We start from the raw sequence: 27,485 nt of genomic DNA on the forward strand, positions 1-27,485 counted from the left end.
CCTAGCACTGGGGCTAGGTAAAAGCAGGATGATCTTAAGTTCAAGATCACTTTCAGTTACAGTGATATTTCCAGGCCAGCCTGGCTATATGAGACCCAGTCTCAAAAACAGGCAAATTAGTATCATAGATTGGTGGATGAAGGAGCCTGCATTGACAGGGGTTGCTATCTGTCTTAAAAGAATTTATTTTTGGAGAATTGCCACGTGAGAGCCCTGGCTCCAGTGGCTGCTTAGGTAGTAGTGTTACTATTTTGTCAGATTAACAGCTTGAAAAGCAAAAATTTGCTTATGCTCGTTCTATAAGACTTGTATCTTTTCCAGCTTGTGAAGCACTTACTGAGTGGGAATACCTGCCACCTGTTGGACCCCGCCCACCGAAAGGATTTGTAGGGCTGAAAAATGCCGGTGCTACTTGTTACATGAATTCTGTGATTCAGCAACTCTATATGATTCCATCTATCAGGAACGGTATTCTTGCAATTGAAGGCACAGGTAGTGATGTAGATGATGATATGTCTGGGGATGAGAAGCAGGACAATGAGGTAAATTTTATTTCTATTACTTCTGTTTTCTGTGTTTGAAATTCTGATAGCAGATACCGTTCTCTCGTTGGATATAAGTACCAGTCACAGTTTCCACAGGAGATCCAGAATTCCCTTCCAACACCCCTCACCACAGAATATCAAAATCCACTGATACACAAGTTGTCTTCAGGATCAATTTTCTTCCCAATATTTACCATTGTGAAGCCACAGGTGCTGTCAGTGGATATGAAGAGCAAATTATGTTTTGTGTTTCTTCCTTAGACTGTCAAAATATGTTTGAAAGTTAGCATAGCCTTTCTCACTTTGCCTACCACTTACTGTAGAAGATCTCCAATACAACAGTTAAAGTACTTATCTTTTTAAAGTAATGATTGATAGGAGTTGAAATTTCACTAGTTTAAATCACCAATGGCCGATCTTTTGGCTTTTCTTGGCCACATTGAACAAAAAATTGTCTTGAGCTATGCAATTTGAAACTGTATTCACTTTTTTGCTCCATTTTTTCTTTTTTCTTTTTTTTCCTCTGAGAATGTCTTGTGTTGTCCAAATTGGCCTCTGAAGGTATCCAGCTTCTTTGGTTTTCCAGGTGATAGGATTACTGTGTATTCCACCACACTAGGCTATGTTTTTCACTTTTATCTGTGCTTGCTGCTTTTGGTTATGTTTCCCCCGAAGTCATCTCTCTTCCTACTTAAAAACAAAACTCTTCTCTATTTTAAATACTGTTTACCTGATCCTGTGACAAAGTTTTAAGCTGCTTGTAGTGAAAAGCAGAATAAAGCAATGAAAAATTTTAAGCAGTAGCAGCAGATGAAAGTTAATAACTTTGATGTGACTTTTTAAAGAAGAGAATGTGGCCAATTTGAAGTTGGGTTTTAATCTGTACCTACCCTATGTCTCTTCGTTTTTATTGTTTTATCTATCCCTGTTTGTAGTAGTAGGAACTGAAGTGAGAAGCCTGTGAGTGTATTCTCATTGTATTAAATGTTTTTGGATATTTCTCCTTTAGCAAAATTGGAAGCTGAAGTTGTTTCTAAACAACTCTTCCCCAGACCTACTGGTCTTAGATGGTCCAGGAATTCTGGACTGCGTATTTTTACTTTTTACCAAAGCTTAATAAGGGGAGCTTGTATCCAGACCTGGTTAGGAACTAAATACAGTCTATTTCTGTATCAAAGGTTTCAAACACAAGATATCCACTGAACTATAAATTTTCCTTTGTAGCTCTCATGATTTTGAACCTTGTTAATTTTCATGTTACTTGTGTTGCCCAGGTTACCCATTACCTCCTGGGCTCAAGTAATCCTCCTAAGTAGCTGGGATTCCAGGCCCAGGCCCAGGCCCATGCTGCAATGTTTAACTGTACTACTTGTTTTCCAGGGTCTTAAAATACACCTGATCTTAACTGTGTTACTGAATACAGATAATTACTATTAATTGCACTTTTTTTGTATACCATTACCACCATATCCACAATTTTTCATCTTGCAAAAGTGAAAATGTATCTTTAAAGAACTCCTCCGAACTCTTTTCAGCAACAGCCCTTAACCACCACTTTGTTTTTTCTACCTAAAATTTGACTATTCTAAAGTACTTCATATAAGTGGAATCATGTAGTGTTTGCTCTTTTGTGACTAGGTTTGCTTTTTTATTTATTTTTTTATTTTTTTTTTGAGAATAGTGCAGACTGACCTGGAACTTATGGGCCTCCTCCTGCCAGCTGGATAATACTTCACTGGCTGTATGTAGCACATTTTGTTTATCTTTTTCATCTGTCACAGACACTTGGATTGCTTCCTCATCTTAGCTACTACGAATACTTCTGTTACAAACATGAATATACAGACTCACTTAGACCCTGCTATTAGTTTTAAGCGTAGTAGGTATTCTAGTTGAATTTAAGGTAGAACATTTTGTACTCATAGAAGCTTGCCTGCTTTTGCCTCCTAAGTGCTGGGGTTAAAGACTTGCCAGATATTTGCATTTTGATATTTGATTTATGGGTTTAAGGAGTCCTATATTCTGTATTTCTACTTCCTCATCAGATAAGTGACTTTTAATTTTCCTTTCAGGCTAAATTTGTTGCTCTCATGATTTGGCAGTATGTTTACCTAAGAGTTTCTTTTTTTCTGAGATCCAACTTGTCATATGTTGCTTGTACTTTTGATGTCATAGTAAGAAACCATTGCTAGCTACAATGTCTTGAAAATTTTTCCTTCAGGAGTTTTGTTTTAGCTCTAATTTTAGGGCTTCTGTACAAATTAGGTTGATTTTTCTGTGTAATGTTAAACAGTTTAGCTTCATTCTTTTACAACTATTAATCGCTACATTCTCATTAATATGAAATGGCACAAATAAAGACTAATAAATGTATACACCTTGAAAATCAGGTGCTTGGAAACAAAGTTAAAATGTATGTTTACTAACTGGAGGAATTTATCTCGACATACTTGACTAAAGTTCTGATTAATGATTAGCTCATTAATGATAACTTTTTGATTTCTAGAGCAATGTTGATCCCAGGGATGATGTGTTTGGATATCCTCAACAATTTGAAGACAAACCAGCACTGAGTAAAACAGAAGATAGGAAAGAGTACAATATTGGTGTTCTAAGACACCTTCAGGTTATCTTTGGGCATTTAGCTGCTTCTCGACTACAGTACTATGTACCCAGAGGATTTTGGAAACAGTTCAGGTAAAGTTTGGGTAGATAGTAATAAAACAAATCTTAAAAATTGATGTATAAGCCAGATGTGTTGGCTTATACTTTTAATCGCAGCACTTGGGAGGCAGAGGCAGGCTGGTCTGCAAAGCAAGCCAAGACAGCCAGGGCCACTCCACAGAGAAACCCTGCCTCAAAAAAAGAAGACAAAATCCAAAAACTCGATGAATAGTTCATACTCATATGCATATCTTAAGATGGCCTAAGCCAGGCAATGGTGTTGCATGCTTTTAATCTCCATACTTGGGAAACATAGGCAGTTCGATCTCTGTGATTTCAAGGCCGGCCTGCTCTCTGAAAGCGAGTCCAAGAGAGCCAAGGCTCCATGCAGAGAAACTATCAAAACCAAAAAAAAAAAAAAAAAAAAAAAATCTCTTAATGTGCATACTTCTAATCTGAGCACTCAGGAGGCAGAGGCAGGCAGATCTCTGTAAGTTCAAGGCCAGCCTGGTTTATAGAGGAGTTCCAGGACAATCGTGGCTACGTAGAGAAAACTTGTCTCTAAAAAACAAAAACAAATAAATATATTTAATGTTGAGTATTTAATGTTACATATTTAAGCAAAAGTAATACTTTTAACCATCCTTAGACTTTTCTTCTCTTGGTTTGAAAGGGTCTATAGGTTTTTTTATTTTTCTATAATTGTTATAGTGAGGGAGGAATGAAAATATTTTTCCTTTGTTTTGTTAATTTGACATGTTAAAAAATTAAACAGACTTATACTATGTGATATTTTCATACATATAGAAACAACATTCTTTAGTCTCTTTTGCTGTCTTTTTTACTGTTCTATTGCTGTGAGAACACCCTATGGCTAAGGCAACTTTTATTTAAGAAAGCATTAAATTGGGGTCTTGCTTAGTTTCAGATCAGTCTATTATCATCATGGTACTGGAGTAGTACATCCTAATCTACAAGCAACAGGCAGAGAAACAGACACTGGTCCTGGTATAGGCTTTTGAAACCTCAAAGTCCAACTCCTTCGGCTGCACACCTCCCTACTCAATGGTTATCACCTTTTTTAATGCTGTAAGCCTTTATTACAGTTCTTGTTATGGTGATCCCAACCATGAAATTATTTTTGTTGCTACTTCATAATTGTAATTTTTGTGTTATGAATTGTAAATAATTTTTGAGGATATATGTTTACCAAAAGGGGTCATAACCCACACATTGAGACCAATGCTTTACTCTTAGCTGTTCTGGAACTTGTTTTGTAGACTAGACTAGCCTCACTCTCAGAGGTCCTTTTTCCTCTGCCTCGAGAGTGTTGGAATTAAAGGTACATTCAATCAAAAAATTATTCATTTAAATGTGTTTTTTTTTGTGCGTATTTTGTCTATATGTGTGTCCATGCACCACATCTATGCCTGGTGTCATTGGAGGTCAGAAGAGGACATTGAACCCTCTAGAACTGGCATTACAAAAGGTTCTTAACTGCAATGTGTGTGCTGGGAACTGTACCCCATCCTCTACAGGAAGTGCTTTTAACTGCTGAGCCATCTCTGTAGCCTCCTTTAGTCTTTCATTTTAAGCATAACTTAAAATATCTGACGCATATACAATAGAATCATAGGGACTCATACATACTTCCACTCAACTCATAGACAGTCTTACAGATAGCCCTTCCTGTATTTTGAGACAAATCACAGATAATAGCTTCACCTATAATTACTTCAAAATGTTTTTTTGATGTCTGTCTTAAAACATAATTTATCTCTTACTGTGCTTCTTAAAGCTCCCTTGATGTCGATTACAGTGTTTGAACTTTGCTCAGTATCTCAAAATAATTTTTCTTAATACTTTCTCAAAATTAGGACCCACATGAGGACCATATACCACAAATAGTATTTTCTCTTTTCCCACTGCATGTTCTCTAAGGTGCCCAGTGAGATCCAGAGACTTTATCAAACCAGCATGGTTTTGTTGTTTTGTTTTCAGGCAGGGTTTCTCTGTGTACCTTGGCTGGCCTTGAACTCACAAGAGATCTGCCTGCCTCTGCCTCTTCAAGTGCTGGGATTTCAGCCATGTGCCACCATGCCCAGCTCCAGCATGGTGGTTTTGCTTTTGTGCAGGGGATAGGCAAGGCTACTGGAAGACTGGTGTGCCTCCATGTTCACCTCCATGAGGAATTGGTCCATGTGTTTTTCTGTCTCTTTTCTGGTATCAGTTCATTTAGCAGCAATCATTCTGGATTACTTACTCAATTTATACAGTGAAATGTTTCCAGCTGCTAATCTTAACCCTGTCAAGAGAAAGGGTTTAGGGTAATTTAAAAGAGTTGAAGTCCAAGATAAGACATTTGAAAGGGAGGGATCATTGATTGGCTGCTGAAAAATCCAGGAAGAGAGGCAATAAAATCCTACAGGGCAGGCTTGCTCCTTTTCTAATAATCATTGGGTAAGAACAGTCTTGAACTTATTTATGTAGATGGTAAGACTGCCTTACCAACTATTTTGGTACCCATGTGTTATCCTATAGTTTCGCAGTAAAGACAGCATAAGTGTGGGTTGTTTTTATGTGGTGTTTTTTTTTTGTTTTTTTTTTTTGTTTTTTTGTTTTTTTTTTTTTTACTTAAACTCATCTTTTTAACTCAGTACTTAACGTGCCTGGCCTCGAAATCAGGATCCTCTTGACTCAGCTACCTTAGTAGATACAGGTGTGAGCCACAATACTAGGTATTTTATCTCTTCTTATGCTTTTGCTGTTTTCTACTCTTTGTATTAGTAAACCTCACAAGTAGGTTGTTTCCTTGTGATTAGATTCAGATTGAGCTTGGAGGAGAGCACAAAAAGTATATTAATCAAGATACAGACTTCTCATTGAACATACATGAGCAGCTTGTTTAGTAACTAACAATAATAACATACCTTGGTGTCCTATCAGATGGCTTTGGTGGTGTAAGGGACATATATCCCTGTAAAATCCACCACTTCATTTCAATGTCATCGACAGCTGGGTTCAAAATGCGTGTGTGTGTTTGTCACACTACCTGAGTCAATTGTCCCTGAGAGCCATGCTGTCTATTAACCATATCAGTACTTCTAAGGCAGCTCTGGAGTTTTACTGTGAGTCTCACTGACACCTCATAGTCTAAACATAAAGTGCTGGCTTTTTTGTTGCTTTCTACTTCTGTGTTTGCAGTGTGCGGTCATTGTAATTGCCTTACCACAACCTTAGAAAATAAAATGTTTGTAATTGTTTCGATTGTTACATGTTAATGTTCCATTCATTTCTCAGGCTTTGGGGTGAGCCTGTTAATCTTCGTGAACAACATGATGCTTTAGAGTTCTTTAATTCGTTGGTGGATAGTTTAGATGAAGCTTTAAAAGCCTTAGGGCATCCAGCTATGCTAAGTAAAGTCTTGGGAGGTTCCTTTGCTGATCAGAAGATTTGCCAAGGCTGCCCACATAGGTAAGTACCACTATATAATACTATTACGCCAACAAGAATAAAATTCTTAACTAGTGCTAATAAAAAAATAGAAGATGCCAGTATCTGTTAAACCGCTACAATTGAATATCTGAGTTCTTTGGGATGTCTTTTTTGGTTTTGTTAAATAACTTGATTTCCTTTTGCTTTCAGTGTCTTACTATTTCATAACTTGTAGTTCTTTTATGTATTCCTAAGGAAGTAAAATAATAGTTTCCACATAACTAGATATTACTTGTAACTAGATATTCGAAGTTTGAATTAGTTCTTTTATGTATTCCTAAGGAAGTAAGATAATAGTTTCCACATAACTAGATATTACTTGTAAGTTAGAATTTTATAAATTACAAATACTGAGTTTAGAAGATGACAGGCTACAGGTGTTACAGGTGTTATTTTAAATGAAATAATCCCTTCCCTCCCGTACATACCATTGTTCTTAAGGTATGTATAAATACAAAATATTATAAAAAGAGGGAAAATGGCATCTGTTGTTGTTGCTGCTGTTAAGGTTTTTAATTTTAAAGAGAAATTGAGATTGGTCTGTAGTGACTCTTGCCTATAGTTAGTCCCAGTGCTTGGGAGGCCCAGGCAGGAAGAGTACCAAAATTAGAGTACCTATTAAAATAGCTAAAAAAGGGACTGCTAAGGTGGCTAGGTGATTAAGAGCAGTCAGTAGAGGGCTGGGTTTCAGTTTTGAGCACCTATGTTGGCTCACAACGATCACCTGTAACTTCAGGGGGTTTTGTCAAATCTGATGAGCTTCCTGCCTCTTCATTCAGTAGGCATGCATATGGTACAGGTGAATGATAAGTCTTTTAAAAAGCTTAGTAGTTCATGCACTGTATATGAAATGTTTGGCATGCATTTCAGACTATCAAATCACATCAAAGTTCTATTTCAGTTCTGTAAGGAAACCTGTTACTCTGTTTGCTAATTTAAAATTTGGAGGTACAGTAGAGAGTCCAGCTCATTGTTTCTTCTTGTAGAGGACCGAGGTTTTATTCCCAGCACCCACATCATGACACATAGCTGTCTGTCTGTAACTCCATTTACAGGGGATCTGACATCTCCTGGCTTCTCTGGACACTGGTCATGTACAATGTACACAGACAAACATGCAGGCAAAACACCCATGCACAGGGTTAGCTCTTTTTTTTTTTTTTAATAGCTGCTCCCTGGAGAGCTGACTCAGCAGTTACATGATCTTGTACTTCCAAAGAACCCAAGTTTATTTCTGAGGATGCATATCAGCAGTAAATAACCAGAACTCAAACTTCAGGGCTTCCAACATACTTTTCTAGCCTCTGTGGACATACAACATGACAGACATACAAACTTAGATAGAACTTTTTAAAAAAAATATTTTTTGATTGGATGTAGTGATTTGCTCAAGTTTGGCAAAATACAGAAGTAGAGAACCAACTTCACAAAGTTGTTCTCTGACAATGTATTGTCTATGGGTAGTACACACAGTCACACTCACGGAAAATGATATTTTTTTAAATTGGTTTTAATTAAAATTCTTTTAAAACAGAAGTTGATAATAATTTTAAAGCCAGTGAAATGGCTCAGCAAGGTAAACCATCCTCAAGTCCAACATTGTGGAGTTAGAACCAGCATGATCACAGTGTAATTTTTTTAAAGATGATATTTTTACATAAGCCAAACTATATTATGTATTCATGGGATAGTTTGTCACTGAATACAGCATTTTGTGTTTTTTTTTTTTTTTTTTTTAGTAAGTGATTGAAGAGTACTACATAAATCAGAACTTTAATGGTTTTAGAGTTTAAATGAGAAGTTGTTTGTGTTCTTTGGGCATATTCTCCCCTAGCCTGGGCATTTTTTCATCCTTTGAAAGAGCTTTAATTTGAAGCAAATGACAAAATTATTGAACCATTATCGATGATTATCTGTTTCTATTAGTCTTGTAAAGTGTTGGGAATTTTTTGCCAAGAGAAAATTTTAAAAGTATATTCTTGAACAACAACTAAATCCATGTCTAATATAACAGTACTTGATTTGCCTAGAATAGTGGTCCAAAAGATAAAAGAGCATGGACCTAACCTAGCCAGTAACCTATTTCTAAAAAGTTTTACTGGAACTTGCTCACTCTGTTTGTTATATACTGTTTACTTTTGTGAATGGCAGAATTGAGCATTTGCCACAGATACAATGGAGTCCATAATTAACTGTCAAAACAAATCACACCTGAAAATATTGTAGCCTAAAAGAGCTTAAGCCTGGATAGCCCTGTCTGGTTGGTTGGTTGATTGGTTTGGGTTGGTTTGGGTTGGTTCGTTGGTTAGTTTTTCTGAGACAGGATTTCTTTGTATATTCCTGGCTGTCATGGAACTAGAACAGGCTCATCTTGAACTAAAGAGATCAGCCTGTCTTTGCCTCCCTGGCAGGATTTTCTTAATTTCCATTTTATTCAAGTGGGTAATGTTAGTTCTCTAGCAATTTTATCATGAAGATAAAGAACTAAGCATATAAAGTTTGTAATCAACCTAATATAGTCACCAGCACAGTCTAAATAACAAGAAAGGGCCTCAGTATATGTAACATTCTGTAACTTACAGGTTTCATAGTCTTGAGTATTACAAGTTTAGTTTTCATATAATGAAGAGTGTAGGGAACTAAAGAATAAATCCTTTTCTGATAATTTCCTAAATATTTTTAGGTATGAATGTGAAGAATCTTTCACGACTCTGAATGTAGACATTAGAAACCATCAAAATCTTCTTGATTCTTTGGAACAGTATGTCAAAGGAGATTTACTAGAAGGGGCAAATGCTTATCATTGTGAAAAATGCAATAAAAAGGTATGAATTATCTGTTAAGGTAACTATGATAACTAACTGCGGAATTATTTTTATGGGTTATCAGTAGCTTCTTGGTAAGAAGAGAGTTTTCTTTGAGGATGTGGTTCACTTAAAGTATGTGTGTTTATACACTATGCATACCTTAATTATAATTAATATATTTGGGGTCTTTTCTGTTGGTGGTGGCAGAGGTTTTAGTCTTTGGAGATTGTATTCTACATGTCCCTGGTTGTATTAATCAGGCTGCCTTGTACTAGTAGAAATCTACCTGCCTCTACTTCAGGTCTAGGTATAAAGGTATGCGCTACCACACCTGACATACTTCATGAATATTGAAGGTTTTTTGGTTTTTGTTGTGGTAAGAAACAATTGTGTGTAAGGGGGTGGTGGTGGAAGGAAGTTAAATGTAATGCCAGAAAAGGCTAGAAAAACAAACCTAGAATAACTTAATATCACCTCTATTGTGTGTATTAAGACGGGAAAATTTGTTTCTGCCAAGAAACAAACTGCAGAGCTGATGGAAACCATATATTCTCAACATCCTGGATTGTTTTGCTGAAAATATTTTTTAATACAGTAAAATTTATTTTTACTACCTGATTAGATTTTATCTATGGGAACTTGGCTCTTCTAGGGAGAGAGACAGTCACATGTGTGAATAGTAAATTATATTTATATTTTCTGACTTCCAAAGCATTTCATCTCTAAGTCATCTGTGGCGTTTGGCCTATCACACTACTTAGGGGTTATGGAGTATGAAGCAACTACCTACCTTCTAATTAAAAAGTAAACTATTCCATTTGCTTACAGCAAACAACCTTAGTTGGAATAAGTATAAATAACAAACGTTGTCTAGAGGTAAGAACAGTATAGAAACCAGACATTAATGTGAAAATGCAATTTATATTAACTGATACAGGCATGTTTTTAACCAGTTAATGTTTACATCAACTTCACAGAGTGATTGTAATTCAAGTAAGTCTTTAGGAAAACTTGATACAGTGGTTTTTAAGAGGCTAGAGAGATAGCTCAACCAATAAGGGTGCTTGCTTTTACTGCTCTTGTAGAGGACCTGAAAATCAGTTTCAAACACCCATGTGGAAGCTCACAGCCATCTGTGGTTCCACTTTGAGGGAGTCTAATGCCATTGTCTGGCCTCCTCAGCCAGTGTATACACACGTGGAATACACTTAGACATAAAATCATTTGCTTGAAGAGCTAGATGTAGTGAGTTACAACTACATAAGAGAACCCAAAGCACGAGAATTGCCATGGGTTTGGCCTATAGTATGAGGCCCTATCCTGAGAAAAGTTGACTTGGTCTGGTGATGCAAGCCTGTAACCTCAAGTTCTTTAGGAGGCTAAGAGAATCACACATGCAAAGGCCTTTCTGGGCTACAGAGCAAGTTCAAAGCCAGCCTGAGCGAAAAGGAATTGGAAGTACAGCTAAAGGATGAGTACTTGGCGTAGCATGTGTGACACCCTAGGTCCACTTTCCGATTTAGGGATGTGCTATTTGCTTGGGTTTTGGTTTGATTTTATTTTTTTCCCCAGTAGATTATATCTATTAATTTTTTCTATTGATTTTAGGTTGATACTGTAAAGCGCTTACTGATTAAGAAATTACCTCCTGTTCTTGCTATCCAACTAAAACGATTCGATTATGACTGGGAAAGAGAATGTGCAATCAAGTTCAATGATTACTTTGAATTTCCTCGAGAGTTAGACATGGAACCTTACACAGTTGCGGGTGTTGCTAAACTGGAGGGAGATAATATAAACCCAGAAAGTCAGCTGATACAACAGAATGAACAGTCTGAAAGCGAGAAATCAGGAAGCACAAAATACAGACTTGTAGGTGTGCTTGTGCACAGTGGTCAAGCAAGTGGGGGACATTACTATTCTTACATCATTCAGAGGAATGGAGGGGATGGTGAAAAAAATCGCTGGTATAAATTTGATGATGGAGATGTAACAGAGTGTAAAATGGATGACGACGAAGAAATGAAAAACCAGTGTTTTGGTGGAGAGTACATGGGAGAAGTATTTGATCACATGATGAAGCGCATGTCGTACAGGCGCCAGAAAAGGTGGTGGAATGCATACATACTTTTTTATGAACGAATGGACACAATAGATCATGGTGATGAGTTGGTAAGATACATATCAGAACTTGCAATCACCACAAGGCCCCATCAGATTGTTATGCCATCAGCCATTGAGAGAAGTGTACGGAAGCAGAATGTACAGTTCATGCACAACCGAATGCAATACAGTTTGGAATATTTTCAGTTTATGAAAAAACTCCTTACGTGTAATGGTGTTTACTTAAACCCTCCTCCAGGTAAGTGTCAACAGTTAGCATCTTATATAGCAAAGCGTAATCTTTGCTATAATATATATGTATAAAATATATATAATCTTTGCTAATACATCTGTATTAATACAAATAATACATCTTATTCGTAAGCTGTATCTTACAAATAAGATGTATTAGCAAGCATAGCCTTTTTCTTTTTTAGCTGTATTCTTTTTGGGGGTACTTGTTTTTGTTTTATTTTTCGTGGCTCTCTCCTCCCACCCCTCCCCCCCATACAAGGCTTCTCTGCGTAACCCTGAGTGTCCTGGTCACTCTGTGGACCAGGCTGATCTCAAACTCAGAGATTAGCCTGCCTCTGCTGAGCTTAAAGGTTTTTGCCACCACCACTCTGTTAGCTTTATTTATCCTATATGTGTGACTGTTTGCCCTGCATACATGTCTGTGCACTGTGTTCATTTAGTTCTTGAGGAGTCCAGAAGAGGGCGTTGGATCCCCTGGAACTGGAGTTATAGAGTGAATGCTGAAAACTTAACCTCAGACCTGTAGGGGCAACAAGCATTCTTGATTGCTGAGCCATATATTCTAGTCCTCGTTCTCATTTTTGATTGGGGGAGGGGTATTTGTGGTCTGGGGGTGGTTGTGGTTTTGTTTGTTTCATGCACGATGTTTCTCTGTCACCCAGCCTGTCTTGGACCTCAGAGATCATCTGCCTCTGCCTGAGTACTAGGCCTAAAAGCGTGTACCACTATACCCAGCTAATCTTCCTTATTTATAACATTTGTGTTTTTCATTTTGATAGGGTGTATATAGTTGCTTTTGGCTAAGTTTATAGTTAAATGACTTGTGTTTGATCAAAAAATACTGTCATTCTGTTTGGAGACAGGAAAGTTTTTGTTGAAACAAATCTGTGTTTAACTTCGGGTACATTAGTATAAAATACTGTATTAGGTTCTAAAGTGAGGAATAAGAACTTCATAAGTAATCTGAGTTTTCACATTAAGAATTTAGAGTACAAAGTTGTTTGAAAATGAGGCTTGAACAGAAATTTGTTTTTTAAATATATTTGTTTCTTTGTTTTAGGACAAGATCACCTGTCTCCTGAAGCAGAAGAAATCACTATGATTAGTATTCAACTTGCTGCTAGGTTTCTTTTTACTACAGGATTTCACACAAAGAAAATAGTCCGCGGTTCTGCCAGTGATTGGTACCTTGTTTTGGATTTTTATTCCTGTTTCAGATTTGGTGGTGGTCTTTAGTAGAGTGGTTGTTTTTGTTTTTTGTTTTTGTTTTGTTTTGTTTTGTTTTCAGAGCCATGAGACTATTATTTCAAAATTGAAAGAATGAAAAAAAATACTTCACAAAAATTTAAAGGGTAAAAATAAGTACACAGATGATTATGATGCCTTTTATTGACAGTTGTTATTTACTCAGAGCCTTACAAAACTTGTTCGAGTCCCCAAATCCACATGGTAGAAGGCGAGAACCAGTTCCTGTCAGTAGCACTTTCCACGCACGTGCACACACACAACTGTGTTTGTTTTTAATAAAAAAACCTTTTTTAAAAAACTCAGCCCAGAAGATAGTACAGTAAGAAAGTATTTTATCATTATTTACTAATGAATTTTGTTTGTCTTTAGAAATGGGGCTTCTCTGTGTAGCCCTAGGTATTCTTAAACTCACTCTGTAGACTAGGCTGGCCTCAAACTCAGCCTCCTTGGTGGTGCAACCACCATCTTTGACTAGTAATGGGTTTTTAATGACCCAGTACAAGCTTTCACCTATTTTATAATTCCATGAGATTAGGGTTGGCCATATATTATTCATCTGTTTGTCATCCTCCCCCTTCCCCCCCCCCCCCACACACAGGGTTTCTCTATGTAGACCTAACTGGCCTTTAGCTCTCTGTAAACCAGACTTGCCTTAAACTCATCTTCCTAGAAAGTAAAGACATGTACCTTCAGTCGTTTTAATTTCAATAGTGCTGTTCTCTGCAGTGAAAAAAGATACTTGTTCTTTTTGTTTTGAACGTTTTACTATAGGAAAGATAGAACCTTTAAGAAAAGTAAACTAACTCAATTGATAGCTGTGGTTTATTTTTTTGTAGGTATGATGCATTGTGTATTCTTCTTCGTCACAGCAAGAATGTGCGTTTTTGGTTTGCTCACAATGTCCTTTTTAACGTTTCAAATCGATTCTCTGAGTACCTTTTGGAATGCCCTAGTGCAGAAGTGAGAGGTGCATTCGCAAAACTTATAGTTTTCATTGCACATTTTTCCTTGCAAGATGGACCATGTCCTTCACCTTTTGCATCTCCTGGACCTTCTAGTCAGGTAATTGTACCTTTGTTTACAAAATGAAAAATGTGTTTTCTCAAAGTTGAAGAGAGACACTTAAGTGTACTAAAATACATTTTTTTTTATATTTACCGCGGTAACAGACAAATCTGAGTTTCATTAAAATTATTAGATGAAACCCAACAATGATTATTTACCCTTCTAAAATACTTGGGTGCCCTAGTTCAGTAGTAGAGAACATTACCAAAATGTATTTTTATATGTGTATGTGTGCTCTTTAAACCTTTTAGTATGGAATGTTGAGCACGTGCTACGGCACAAGTGCAGAGGTCAGAAAACAACTTGTGGAAGTCAATTTTCCTTCCACCTTGTGGGTCCCAGATCAAATTCCCACTCCTCTGTTTTGGTGGTAAGCTCCTTTACCCATTGAGATATCTTGCCAGCTCATTTTAAATTAGCTTACAAAATAATGTCACATGGGATTTTCATGTATACTTCATTTTGAATTTTTAAATATTTTTGGTTTTAATTGCAGCAAAGTGAAAAATTTATAATGAACTGAAAATCTGGGTGTGGTAACACGTGGCTATAACTCAAACTTAGGAGGCTTGAGAGATTGAGAGTTCAAAGCCAACCTGGGTTCTGAATACTGAGACCCTGTTTCAAAACAAAACTCTTAAGACAAAACCTAGTAATTCTACTTGATCTTCATTACCTTTGCAGGAATCGATTCTTTTTGAAACCATTTTTGTCACAGGCCTATAATCCCTTTTGCTTAGGAAGCTAAGGTTGGAAAATGTAAGTCGGCTTAGGTCAACCACGTTGAGTTGCTTTCTTCAATAGTAAGAGATCTTGGGAGATAGCTCAGTGGTAAAGCTCTTTTCTCACATTAGCATACACACGTTCTTGAATCAATCTAGTAGTGGTAGACAGGGTGGGTAGAGTTCATGTGATCAGTTCTTTCAGGAAAGTATTCCGTGCTCAACATATTATAATTATCTTCGTACCTTTTTGAGAATCAGCTAGTGTTTTCTTCTTTACAGGCTTATGACAACTTAAGCTTGAGTGACCACTTACTAAGAGCAGTACTAAATCTGTTGAGGAGGGAAGTTTCAGAGCATGGACGTCATTTGCAGCAGTATTTCAACTTGTTTGTAATGTATGCCAATTTAGGTAAGAATTGAAATTTTCATAATCCCTGTTAAAGTATTATGTTAAATGATAAAGTCATTCAGAAGTTCCAGTGATTAAATATCTAATACCACTGGTCATTCCTGTTCAGATACTACTAGAATTGTACCTAAATATGATGCTCTGTTGTCCTCCACTATTTTATTGCTAAAGATTGGATTGGGGGAGAATACTTGTCTAGCATGAACATTGCCATTTCTAGCATAAGGGGTTGGGGTATACCTTTAGTTTCAGCACTAGGGAAGCAGACAGATTTTTCTGAGTTTAATGCCACTAGGTCTGTAGATCAAGTTCTAGGACAACCAGGGCTACACAGAAAAACCCTGTCTCAAAAACTAACTAAAAAGGCAACAAAAAATTCTTGTTATTTTGATTTTTTTTTTAATTTTATTGAGTTTGAAATAGAGATGAATTTATTATATAATAGTAAAAAGTAAAAAATTGCCAATAATACCCGGGTGTGCTAGTCTATACTTTTAATCCCAGCACACAAGGTAGCAGAGGCATTCAGATTTCTGCAAGATCAAGGACAGCCTGGTCTAGAAAGGCTATATAAAGAAAAACCCTGTCTCAAAAAAAAATGCCAATAAGGTATTACTATACTGATTTTGTGATAATTATGTGCTGCCATATTCAGAAATGGTTCAGTTTTTTGTTGTTTTTTTTTCTAAACTTCCTTTAAAGTTAAAACAAAACAAAACCTTTTACATTGAAATTTGAGTTCTATACCCAAGCAGTACTCAAGGGTTAGACATGGTGGGGAACATTTTTAATCCCAGCTTTTGGGAGACAGAAGACGTATCTCTGAATCAGGCTGGCCTGATCTACTAAGTGACTTCCAGAACAGAGCCAGGGTTATGTAGAAAGACCCTATCCGAGAGGCAGAGAAAGAGAGATAAGGACCCTATCTCCAAAGGTAGATAGACAGACAGACAGACCAACCAACAGACCGACCAACCAGGGCTAGAAAGATGGCTCAGGCAAAGTGTTTGATATACAGATCCTCAGACCTCATGTGAGTGCTAAGTAAGATATGGTTTGCCTGTAATTCCAACTCTGTTTGCAAGCTCTGGGTTTGAGAGATCCTGCCACAGAAAATAAGGTGGAACAGCTTTTGAGGAAGATTCTCAAAATCAACTGGGTTTCCCACGGGCTTAAGCACCATGAATACACATACACATGAGAAGAGTGGGAGGGATGATAGATATTTTAAATATCTGCCATTTTTGTTTTGTTCATAAAATTCTTTCCATCCTAATGTTTTTCTTCCCTGTTTTTCTTCTACTGCTTCCTTTCTCTCATCACAGGAGTTGCAGAGAAGACACAGCTGCTGAAACTGAGTGTACCTGCTACCTTTATGCTTGTGTCCTTAGATGAAGGTCCTGGTCCTCCAATTAAATACCAGTATGCTGAATTAGGCAAATTATACTCAGTAGTGTCACAGCTGATCCGTTGTTGCAATGTCTCCTCAAGAATGCAGTCTTCAATTAATGGTAATGTATTCTTATCAATAGTTTTTAATACTCTGAGTCATGTCTCAAATTAGATTAAATAACCTAAATATAAAGTAAGGGTGTGAAGGGAGGTTCATATTGTAAGATTTTTCTCAATATTTGGCAGTGCTTTGTCGTTTTTTTTTTTTTTATTTTATTTTATTTTTAATTTATGTGCATTACGCTGGAGGTGTCAGTTCCCTTGGAACTGGTGTTACAGACACTTGGGAGCTGTCATGTGGGTGCTGGGAATTGAATCCAAGTCCTTTGGAAGAACAGACAGCTCTTAACCACGGAGCCATCTCTCCAGCTCTGTCCTTTGTCATTCTTACATGATTAATATGGTTCTTCTCTGCTGATTACTGGGTTAAACTCAAAAAATTTTTCATGTTAGTATAGCTAGTCATTGTAACACATAATACTACTTTTCTTCATTCTGCTTAGAAAATTTGACCTCTACAGCTCACTTTTCTAAAACACATTCACAGGCTATGTTCTGAGAAGTTTACATTGTTATTGTGGAAAAGTTTTTTGGTTGTTAATTGGTGACAAATCTGCATTTTAGGTAATCCTTCTCTTCCAAATCCTTTTGGCGATCCTAATTTATCACAACCTATAATGCCAATTCAACAAAATGTTGTAGACATTTTATTTGTGAGAACAAGTTATGTGAAGAAAATTATCGAAGACTGCAGCAACTCTGACGAGACTGTCAAATTGCTTCGATTTTGCTGTTGGGAGAATCCTCAGTTCTCATCTACCGTCCTCAGTGAACTTCTTTGGCAGGTTAGGAAAACATAAGCATTATTAAATCTCTGTGATATGATTTGTTGCCTATTTATACAATTTTCACTGTGTCTTATCTTTTTCTAGGTTGCTTATTCCTATACTTATGAACTCCGGCCCTATTTGGATCTGCTTTTACAAATCTTGCTGATTGAAGACTCCTGGCAGACTCACAGGTAGGTATTTTTTTTTATTATCAAGCCTTTTTGGGCTACATAATGAAACACTTTCTCAAAATTAAAGACAAAAATGATTAACTACAGTATGTAAATTTTTTTAACTTTTTGTTTTAAGTTTGTATTCTTGAGGTCTCTAATTTGCTTCCGGTAATGTATTTCAACTTCCTGATGAGCAACTGGAGCAAGTAGAGCTAATAAGACTCAGTCCTGAGTCAGACTGCTTGGTGACTATATGGCTCTAGGCAAGCTTTTCTCTAACCTGCTCAAAAGTTTAATAATACTTCATGTCTGTTAGGAAACAACTGAACCCACAGACAGACATATACTGAATGGCATGTAATAACAATAAGTGTTAGTTTGGGTTAGATTTTAGAAGTTTTTATCTCGTGATTCTTTTTCAGAATTCATAATGCCCTTAAAGGAATTCCAGATGACCGAGATGGGCTGTTTGACACAATCCAGCGTTCTAAGAATCACTATCAAAAAAGAGCATACCAGTGTATAAAATGTATGGTAGCTCTCTTTAGCAGTTGTCCTGTTGCGTACCAAATCCTGCAGGTAAGGGTGTTTTCTTATTTCATAGAAATTTGAATCAAAGTTAAAAGATGTTGCTTTAAAGGGATAAGGCTGTAGATCTGTGGTTACTGCTTACCCTGAAAGTACAAAGCCTTGGAGTTAAATCCGCAGAATCACAAACAATAAGAAAGGAAGGAAAAATGTCATTCAGATCCTGTTTTAATCCAGGTATGGAGTATATACATTTATACTCCTAGCATTCAAGGAGGATAGCCACAGATTTGACAGCAACCTGAGTTACATAACAATTACTAGGCAGCGAGGGTTACCTAGCATGATTATTTGAAGAAAAAGGAAAAGAACATAATCCTGAGTTTGTGGAGTTACCTTTGAAATCTTCCAAATCTTCTTTTTCAGAATTAATTTATTCACTTTCCATCCCAAATCTAAAATGTGCATTATTTTATTTTTTTGAAGGGCAATGGAGATCTTAAAAGGAAATGGACCTGGGCAGTGGAGTGGCTTGGAGATGAACTCGAGAGAAGACCATACACCGGCAATCCCCAGTACACTTACAACAATTGGTCTCCACCAGTGCAGAGCAATGAAACATCAAATGGCTATTTCTTGGAGAGGTCACATAGCGCTAGGATGACACTTGCAAAAGCTTGTGAACTCTGTCCTGAGGAGGTAAAAAAAGCCACCAGTCTACAAGAGATAGAAATGGAAGAATGCAAAGTAATTCTTTTTAGGCCACTGTGTTAATAATAATTTGGGTTGGTTTTTTGGTTTTTTCTTTTTTCTTTTTTTTAAGACTTTCGTTGAGTTCTGGAGAAATTACTGTGCTATAACCTCCGAAATATATTTTCAGAAGAACCCAAGTTAGGGACTTTTAGGTGTTTGTTTTTTTTTTTTTAAACCTTTGTGTATGGGTGTTTGGTCTGCATATAAAGCTGTGCACCATGTGCCTGCCTGGTGCCTGTGGAGGCCAGAAGACAGGATATTAGATCCTCCTGAACTGGCGTTTTTGTGAGTTGCTGTTTGGGTGTTGGGACTGAAACTTGTGTCCTCTAGAAAAACAACATGTGATCCATCTGAACCATCTCTCTAGACCCATCTCTCCTGTTTTTAACATTCACTTGCATATGAACCATAACACATGTAAAAGTCAAGTGTTTTTTTTTCTTCTTCAAATTAAAACTTTATTTTCCCCCTTTCAGCTACTCCCACACACCCCCTTGCTATGTCTCAAATTCATGTCGTTTTCCTTAAATGTTGTTAAATCTATCTATATTCCTAAATCTACAAATAGCTTGCTCAGAGTGTATAAAGTAATTTATATGTTTATAATTTTAAGGCTAGCCATTTGTTACTGGATAACCAATTGGGGGACTCTTCCCTTGGCAGATACAGTATTTTTCCTTTCAGCATTCCTTGTTTGCCTATAGTTCTTTGTCTAGGGTTGATATCACATGAGATTTCCTCCTTCCATGTTAGCATATTTTTTGGTGCCCGTGTTTAGGCAGCCATGTTGTTGAGTCTAATCTTTCTGCCCCCTCAATGGTTGGGGAGGTTGCCTGAGCCTATGCAAGAGTTATAAACACAGCTTTTAAAGCTTGATAATGCCTGCATAATTCCTTTTCTTTAAAATTAGGAACCAGATGACCAAGATGCCCCAGATGAGCATGAGTCACCTCCACCGGAAGATGCCCCATTATACCCCCATTCCCCTGGATCTCAATATCAGCAGGTAAACAGGAATCAAATGGTGGGGTTCACTTCTACAGCGGTTCTCAAGTTTAATGCTACAGCCCTTTAATAATAGTCCCTTGTGTTGTAGTGACCCCAAACCATGATATTTGTTGTTGCTGCTTCATAACTGTAATTTTGCTACTGTTTTGAGTCATGAGATAAGCAGAATAATATGATACGCTACATTCAACAACTCCTCTGCAAAGGTTTTGAGAATCACTCTCTAGAACCAATTTCATGCTTAATTATAAAGGATGGCTTTTTACTATGACTCTGAACTCATGGAGAGAATATCTGGAATAACTTGGAGGACATGATAGAGTAGTTGGTATGAGTTGAGGTCACAGTACAAAATTTGAACTTGCCCCAGCGATGTGGTTCCCTTACCAAATAGGTATGTCCTATACTAGTATAGAGTAAAACTGATGACGATAGTTGTCAGCATAAAGTGATAGCCATTGCTTACTGTGAAGAATTATGATATTTCTTCTTAAGCTAAGTCTTCAAGTAGATTCTAAAAAAAAATTAAGGTATGGCAGTGAGGTATAATTGCTTAATTAGACTGGGATTTCATTGACAAAATTATTGAGAACTTGACATTTCTACAGGTAATTAACTCAAATTAATTAGGTATAAAATAATTACCTACAAAAGTAAAGAAACAGTATCCTAAATGGGAATGCTCCTAAAATATAGTTGTGACCTAGTCAAATATTTTGAGGTGGCAGTAGCACACAAATGGACATAAGCTTTCTAGCATAGTGTGCATAGTCCTAAAACTCTAGAGTATATGGCTCTCCTTTAAATTTAGCATTTATGAGACAGACATGGGCAGATCTGTTAGTTTCAGACCAGGCATGGCTGGTAGCGGTTAGGGGCAGTGGTGGCACATGCCTTTAGTCCCAGTACTTGAGAGGCAGAGGCAGATAGATCTCTTGAGTTTCAGGAAAGCCGGGGTTACAGAGGGGAAAAGCGGGGGCGGGGTTGAGATGAGCTAACAGTCTGTAATCCTCAAAAGTTCCCAGCTGTTAACAGTCTGAAAAGCATGCCAGAACAGTATTAAGAGCAGCCTTAGGTTTTAGGGTGTAAATGTAACTACAGAAAAAAAGTGTATTTTTCACCTAGCTATTTTCATGATTTAGAATAATTGAACATGAAGCCTATAAGCTTGGCCTGGCTTACGGGAATATAAAGAAAACCTAACCACATCCGTTTCAGGCATTTAAAAAGATGAAAGAATAGTTTTTGTGACATATTTGTAATTCCACTGCTGGGAGAGTAGTTGACAAATAGTGAGTCCCTCTCCCTCTCCCTCCATCCCTCTCTTCCTCTCTCCCTCCTCTCTCTCTCTCTCTCTCTCTCTCTCTCTCTCTCTCTCTCTCTCTCTCTCCCTCTCCCTCTTTCTCTCTCTCTCTCTCCCTGTCATTTTTCAAGACAGGGTTTCTCTGGCTGTTCTGGAATTTGCCCTGTAAACCAGGCTGCTCTCAAACTCAGAAATACACCTACCTCTGCCTCCTGTATGCTGGGATTAAAGGCATGCCACCACCATGCCTGCTGATAAAGTTTCAAGGCTTTCACAACTAGTCTCCATCTTAAAAAGGACAGAAGTTACTTTGGTTAGCCCTAAGAAAGCTCTAGCCTAGTTAACTTTTTTCAGCCTTGTTGTGACTTCAGTGACATTATTAATTGACAGTAGTTCTGTCAACGTAACAATTGCACCTGTACATTTTGGGTCATGGTCAGTCAGCTTTATGCTGTGAAAGAGAGTATAAATTTGGGTCCTGGGCTGCAAAAATGGGTCAGTGGGTAAAGGTACTTGCCACACAAGCCCCACCTGAGTTTATTCCCTAGAAACATTACGGTAGAAGGGGGGAAAACCTTTCTTTAAGCCTTCACATACATGCTGTGATATACAGGCCTATACACTCTAATAATGGAATTTACATTTTTTTTCTTTGGATGTCTTGAAACTAGTTATAAATGGTTGTAAGCCACCATGCTGGTGCTGGGAACCAAATTAAGTTTTTGTGTAAGAAAAGCAAATGCTCTTAACCACTGATCTCTCTTCAGTCTCTAAATTTACATATTTGGCACTAAAAATCACCTCAGACAAAGATTTATACAGACATACCCAATCTTGTTCTTTAGGGAGTTAAGGTTTGTCTTTGCCCATAATATTTTTCTCTTTCAACTGCTGCTGTTTTCATTATTATGCAAGTGTATTTAAATCTAAGTCCTAAGTACCTTTCCACAATTTCAACTCATTTTAAAATGTGCCTGCTGTTGGATAGGTTGGGTTTTTCCTAGATTTGTTTTGCCATGTTTAATTATGTATTATACATATATGCAAGTGAGTGTCAAGAGGACTCTAAACTGGTCTTTGCTACTTTGTGGATTCTTCTACCCTTCTCTACCCTACCTTCTAAACCCCTAACACTTGATGAGAGAGAGAGAGAAAAAGAAGTAAGATCAGCGGTTGAAAAGGGGTTGGTGTTATCATTAGACTACTTTCTGTTGTTTAGGGATTTGGGGTTCCTTTGGGGCAAGTTTGGTCTTCATTGTCAGTTTATCTACTTTCTTTATGTTGTTGTTAACAGGTCGCATACAACCTGTTAACAAACCATGACTGACAACTACCAAAACCCCCAAGCCTCTTGGGGCTTTAGTATTAATATTTCCTCTGAAAAGTCCCTAGAATTGCACACTATACAATGGCAGAAACTCTCTGCAGCTGGCAAAATCACACCTTCTAGAGGTAAATCATAGCCAGCTGCTGTGAAACAGCTACATCACCCCACACCTGGGATTAAAACAAACACACACACACACACACACACACACACACACACACACACACACACACACACACACACACACTGTTTTGTTTTGAGACCGGGTTTTCCTGTGTCCTGTGTAGCCTTGACTGTCCTGGACTGACTTTGTAGACCAGACTGGCCTTGCACTCACAGATCTGCCTGCCTCTGCCTCCCTGAGTGCTGGGATTACAGGTATTTGCCACTACATTCAGATCCTCCTATAGCTGAATTATTCTATCTATAAGTCACCTGGCATGGATGTTGCAAACTAGACTATGGTTCTCTATAAGATTGATCCATTTCTCCAGCCATGGAAAATGTGTAATATACAGATTTCTTTTTCAGAATAACCATGTGCATGGACAGCCATATACAGGTCCAGCAGCACACCACATGAACAACCCTCAGAGAACTGGCCAGCGACCACAAGAAAATTATGAAGGCGGTGAAGAAGTGTCCCCACCTCAGACCAAGGATCAGTGAAATGCACACCTAACTGGTTCCATCAAGACTGTGCACCCAGGCCTTACAGTCCAACTTTTTTCTGTGTCTGGCTTAATAATTTAAAACTAGAAAACTATTCCTAATCAACATGGAATGGAGAGTTTGTTCACTGTCTTACCTGCAGAAATTTGCTGTCAATATATAACCCGCCTGCAGTGGAACGTGTATAGTGTTTTGTAATACATGGCCTGATGCTAATGTGTAAATGGCAAAGGTGTATATAGTATATTAATGTTTGACTGTTAATTCTTAAGCAAGAACCTTTTTTTTCTTGATGAGACTCACAGATCTACAAAAACTACATTAATTTTCTTGTTAAACCCACTGCACTCTGCAGCCAGTGTTGCCTATCTTGTGGCATTTGGATCACCTCCTTTACAAAAACAAAAAGTAAACCAACAACATCAAAACAGCCCATTCGTGTCACACCAATAGTTTCGTGTTCATTCTTTGCCACTGGAGTCAATTTTACTATGAGCAATGTAAGGCTGGTTACCTTTTAATTATTTGGTTGATGTGGAAAATTGGTGATGTAACATGTTTCTAGATCTTTTTCATTGCCTTTTTATTCTGATGTTAGGTTAATCACTTTGAAGCTATAGATATGCTGTAACATTTAGCATGGCTTCACACAAGTTAGTGTAGCCAATGAGGAAATAGTACCATAATGACTGCAGTTGTCCTGACATGGCAGCTGCACTGCTCGGAGCTTTCCTTCTTAAACCCTAGACTATATAAAATACAGACTGAGGGAGGACTGTGGGAAGCAGGCGGTTCTCAGTTGCACATGTGTTATTTCTTGTATTTGACAGTGCAGGTCTCTGGGTGGAATAAAGAATACTTAAATTTATTGACTTAGTAAGGGGAAATTTGAAAGGTTTTAAAACAAATATGCACAAATTTGCTATGCTAGGATGCTGGCTGGAGCCTAGTAGAAGACTGTATTTGGTGTGCTTGTTTTGTTCTTTGGTAGAGCTTACTATAAGTGATTCTTTTCAAACTGTCCTTCTGCTGGATCCCAGTGATAACAGAAGTCCTCAGAATCCCACAATCTTTGGAGTACCTCTGCATTAAGATCTCTGGCTGATTCTCTGCTCAGTCATAATTTTACTTGAAAGCAAGAATTGTCCTAGCTCCTTTTTCATTATTCCAACAGTTTTAACATTAAACAGTTTTAACATTCAAAGCAGGGTCTAATTTTTAAAAAAAAAATACTGGTAGTTAATATAATTGTGGTATTTTAGAATAAACAATTTGGGTAAAGATAAAGGAATTCATCAGCTAATACTGTGTTTCAAAGAAAATTGGTGACTTGAATGTGTGTAATTTTTAGAACCTGCCTAAAACCAAATACCCCTGCACACAGATACAACCCACCCTATTTTAAATATTTTCCTGTTTTATTTTATAGAAATTATTTTGCTGAATTCGCAAATAGATTTTGATTTAAGAACTTTCTGTCCTGTGGTGTGTTTGGGGATTTTTGGTACCTTTTTTTTTTTTCGGTTTTGGTGTTTTGTGGGTTTTTTTTTTTTTTTTTTTTTTTCTGTTTTTGGGTTTGTTTTGTTTTTTGAGAACTGCATATTTCTGGAAAGCGTATTTCTGTGCAAAGCATGTGTAGACATGATCTGCAGTGAGGATTTTAGTCTCATTGAGTTTTTGTGCACAGAAAGATCAACTCTCTGGCTTTTTATTAAAGACTTGGAGAACAGGATATTGATGCTGTAAAAGTTCCCTAACAATTAATCTTGTACTTTTTGTATGTTTTTATATACATGTGTATTTAATGAGCACAAGCTTGGTTGTATTTTTTATGATTCAGTTGCTAGGAAAATGTTGAAAGGCTATAGTTGGCACTGATCAAAGCAGAAGCAAAATGAGCATTATGTTATTTTGTGATTTAAAAGGGGCAGTATTTAAGATAAAGCTTTGGGTATCTTATTTGCAGTATTCCACAGTTAAGATTCTAGGCTTCCTGTAATTTTAGCAACTTTTGACACCAGATAGATTCTATTTACATCAGAATTGGTTTTTATTTTAGATTTTGTGGAGATGGGGATCCAGGGCCTCAAGAATTCCAGGCAAATGCTCTACCATTGAGCTGCATCTCCAGCCTGAATTTGAAGCTTGAGCAAAGGTTTACGGTGTTTGCAGTTCCAACTGGAAGTTTTAAAGTTCAAGTAGTGAAGTAGAATAGCTGTTTTTGGACAAGTAACTGGTACTAGTTACATAGCTTACCACCTGACAGACGACTTGGATCCTTCTGCTCCTTAACAAAATTTGAAATACGTAAAACTTAGCGACTTCCTAGATAAGAGAAAACTTGACATTTTCAAAGGCTGTGAATTTTTCTTCTTGGAGGGATTTCCCCCTCCCCGCTAGTTGCTTTGAGTATCTAAGCCCACCAGTTCCAGATCAGATTTCATGAGTCTTGTTTCTCTCCATTTGAGGAAGAGCAGATCTGTATGGTGACCAGGAGTGAGGGAAAGTGAACAGCGTTTTCATTTGTGCAAATTATTTTCTATATTTAACTCAAAGCATTAATGTATAACCGGAAATTTTAAGGTACATGTTAATGTAAGCAACATGGTGATTTTGAGGTCTTTCTCTAAACATAAATGGCACGTTTTAAATTTCAAGTCTTGAAGTGCCTAAAAATTATTTGATTCTCTTAACATTATTTTGAGCCATATGTTTTCTCCTTTAATGTTTGTTGCAGAATCACTAGTCTTCCTTTGAACTCCCACATTTCTAAATGGCATGAGTACTATTGAAGACAGTAGAACCTGTGAACGTAAATACTGAAGAGATTTTAGTTGTGAAACTGTAACCTGGGGCTTTGCCCAGTCAGATCTAAGTATTTTCATTGTATGACTTGGTAAACACCATATTGCTGCTGTCTGTAAGTTCTTCACCAGTTGAATTCCCATGTTCATCGTCACAGAGGCAGAAATATAAAACCATATTTGGGCTTGGTTTCTTTTCATTGATTTTTCTCTTGATTTCCCAGCTTTTTTTTTTTTTTTTTTTTTGTCTTGTAGCTCTAATTATACAGACCCAGAATTATTCAAATGTTTTCTATTTTCATGATTAACTTTTATTAGTAAAAAATAACAACTTAAGTCTTTAATCCTTATTGGTTAAAAGGATGAGAACCATTTTTTTTATTTGAATTACTTTTGTAAAGGAAAGCAACAAGTGTGAATATTCAGGTGACTGCTTTGGAATAGTTCTTCGGGTTTTTTTATTTTACCAGGTTATGTTTTCCCGTGAACCATGTTACTTTAAGTTTTGTGGTTAATTTGGTGGCTATATCCTGCCTTATTTAGAATTTTAGAAAATTGCCTTTTTGTGATAAGTGCCCAGTTTTTATTTCTAGTTTGAAGGTACGAGGACATACAGACTGCTGATAAGGAAAACAGCACCCCTCTGCCCCAGGTTTTGTGTTACTAACAAAACCATTCTCAGTACTGGTTTCATCGTAGGGCCCAACCAGAATTGGTCCTGCACCTACATGAGAGTTGCATATTTGAAAATAAGGTTTTGGGTGTGAGAAATTAACTACAGAAATGCTGAATGTATTAAGAACTCGCTGCAGATTGTATTTCTAATTTTGTGTTTGCAAAAGTGTGTAGCACTTGTTCTCTAAACTTACAGGTGTAAGGGGGAAGGGTGAACCACTTTTTAAAGTCACTAATGAGTGCATTTTTTTTTAAATTTTGGAATTGGGGTTCCCAGAAGGAAATTTCACCGCCCAAATCTCACATACTTCTTAGCCTTTTACAAGCCAACAGACTGACATAAAGATTGTCCGCAGTTCGTAAGATCTAGCACATATACAAAAATAAAACTTTATAAATTAACTTTGGGTTTTTCTTTTATTTACTAAAATAGGATTTCTAAGATGGAAAGCCCATCCCCCCCCACATTGCCAGCCAGGGAATGAAGGTCTTTGAGTAGGTTGGCAAGTACTGTAATACCTCTGTTGCCCTTGAATTTTTTTTTAAGGGAAATGTTTATAATGGGTCATTTATAGATCCACTATGCATATGTGTTTCTTAAACACCTTGTCCATTGGTTATTGACTTTTGGGGCTTAAGTTAGT

At 37.1% G+C, this 27,485-nt stretch overlaps 1 protein-coding gene across 5 annotated transcripts in view; it reads left to right on the plus strand.

The window, feature by feature from the left end:
- The window catches only part of Usp9x (ubiquitin specific peptidase 9 X-linked), a 108,775-nt gene extending 81,532 nt beyond the window's left edge, over window positions 1-27,243 (plus strand). For 3 of the 5 annotated variants that reach the window (XM_060374301.1, XM_060374300.1, XM_060374302.1), the window contains exons 31-46: window positions 322-542; window positions 2,227-2,286; window positions 3,052-3,242; window positions 6,510-6,683; window positions 9,388-9,529; window positions 11,120-11,873; window positions 12,930-13,053; window positions 13,954-14,179; window positions 15,187-15,316; window positions 16,642-16,827; window positions 17,393-17,613; window positions 17,701-17,789; window positions 18,194-18,350; window positions 18,786-18,998; window positions 19,963-20,058; window positions 23,222-27,243. In XM_060374301.1, the coding sequence (XP_060230284.1) occupies window positions 322-542; window positions 2,227-2,286; window positions 3,052-3,242; window positions 6,510-6,683; window positions 9,388-9,529; window positions 11,120-11,873; window positions 12,930-13,053; window positions 13,954-14,179; window positions 15,187-15,316; window positions 16,642-16,827; window positions 17,393-17,613; window positions 17,701-17,789; window positions 18,194-18,350; window positions 18,786-18,998; window positions 19,963-20,058; window positions 23,222-23,359 (3,122 nt within the window). In that variant the 3' untranslated portion in view covers window positions 23,360-27,243. The remainder of the gene's footprint in view (window positions 1-321; window positions 543-2,226; window positions 2,287-3,051; window positions 3,243-6,509; window positions 6,684-9,387; window positions 9,530-11,119; window positions 11,874-12,929; window positions 13,054-13,953; window positions 14,180-15,186; window positions 15,317-16,641; window positions 16,828-17,392; window positions 17,614-17,700; window positions 17,790-18,193; window positions 18,351-18,785; window positions 18,999-19,962; window positions 20,059-23,221) is intronic. The other 2 variants (XM_060374303.1, XM_060374304.1) reach the window with 1 other exon arrangement.
- The last annotated feature ends 242 nt before the right edge of the window (window positions 27,244-27,485 follow it).

The sequence above is a fragment of the Meriones unguiculatus genome, chromosome X, assembly GCF_030254825.1.
Source record: "Meriones unguiculatus strain TT.TT164.6M chromosome X, Bangor_MerUng_6.1, whole genome shotgun sequence".
NCBI classification, from domain to species: Eukaryota; Metazoa; Chordata; class Mammalia; order Rodentia; family Muridae; genus Meriones; species Meriones unguiculatus.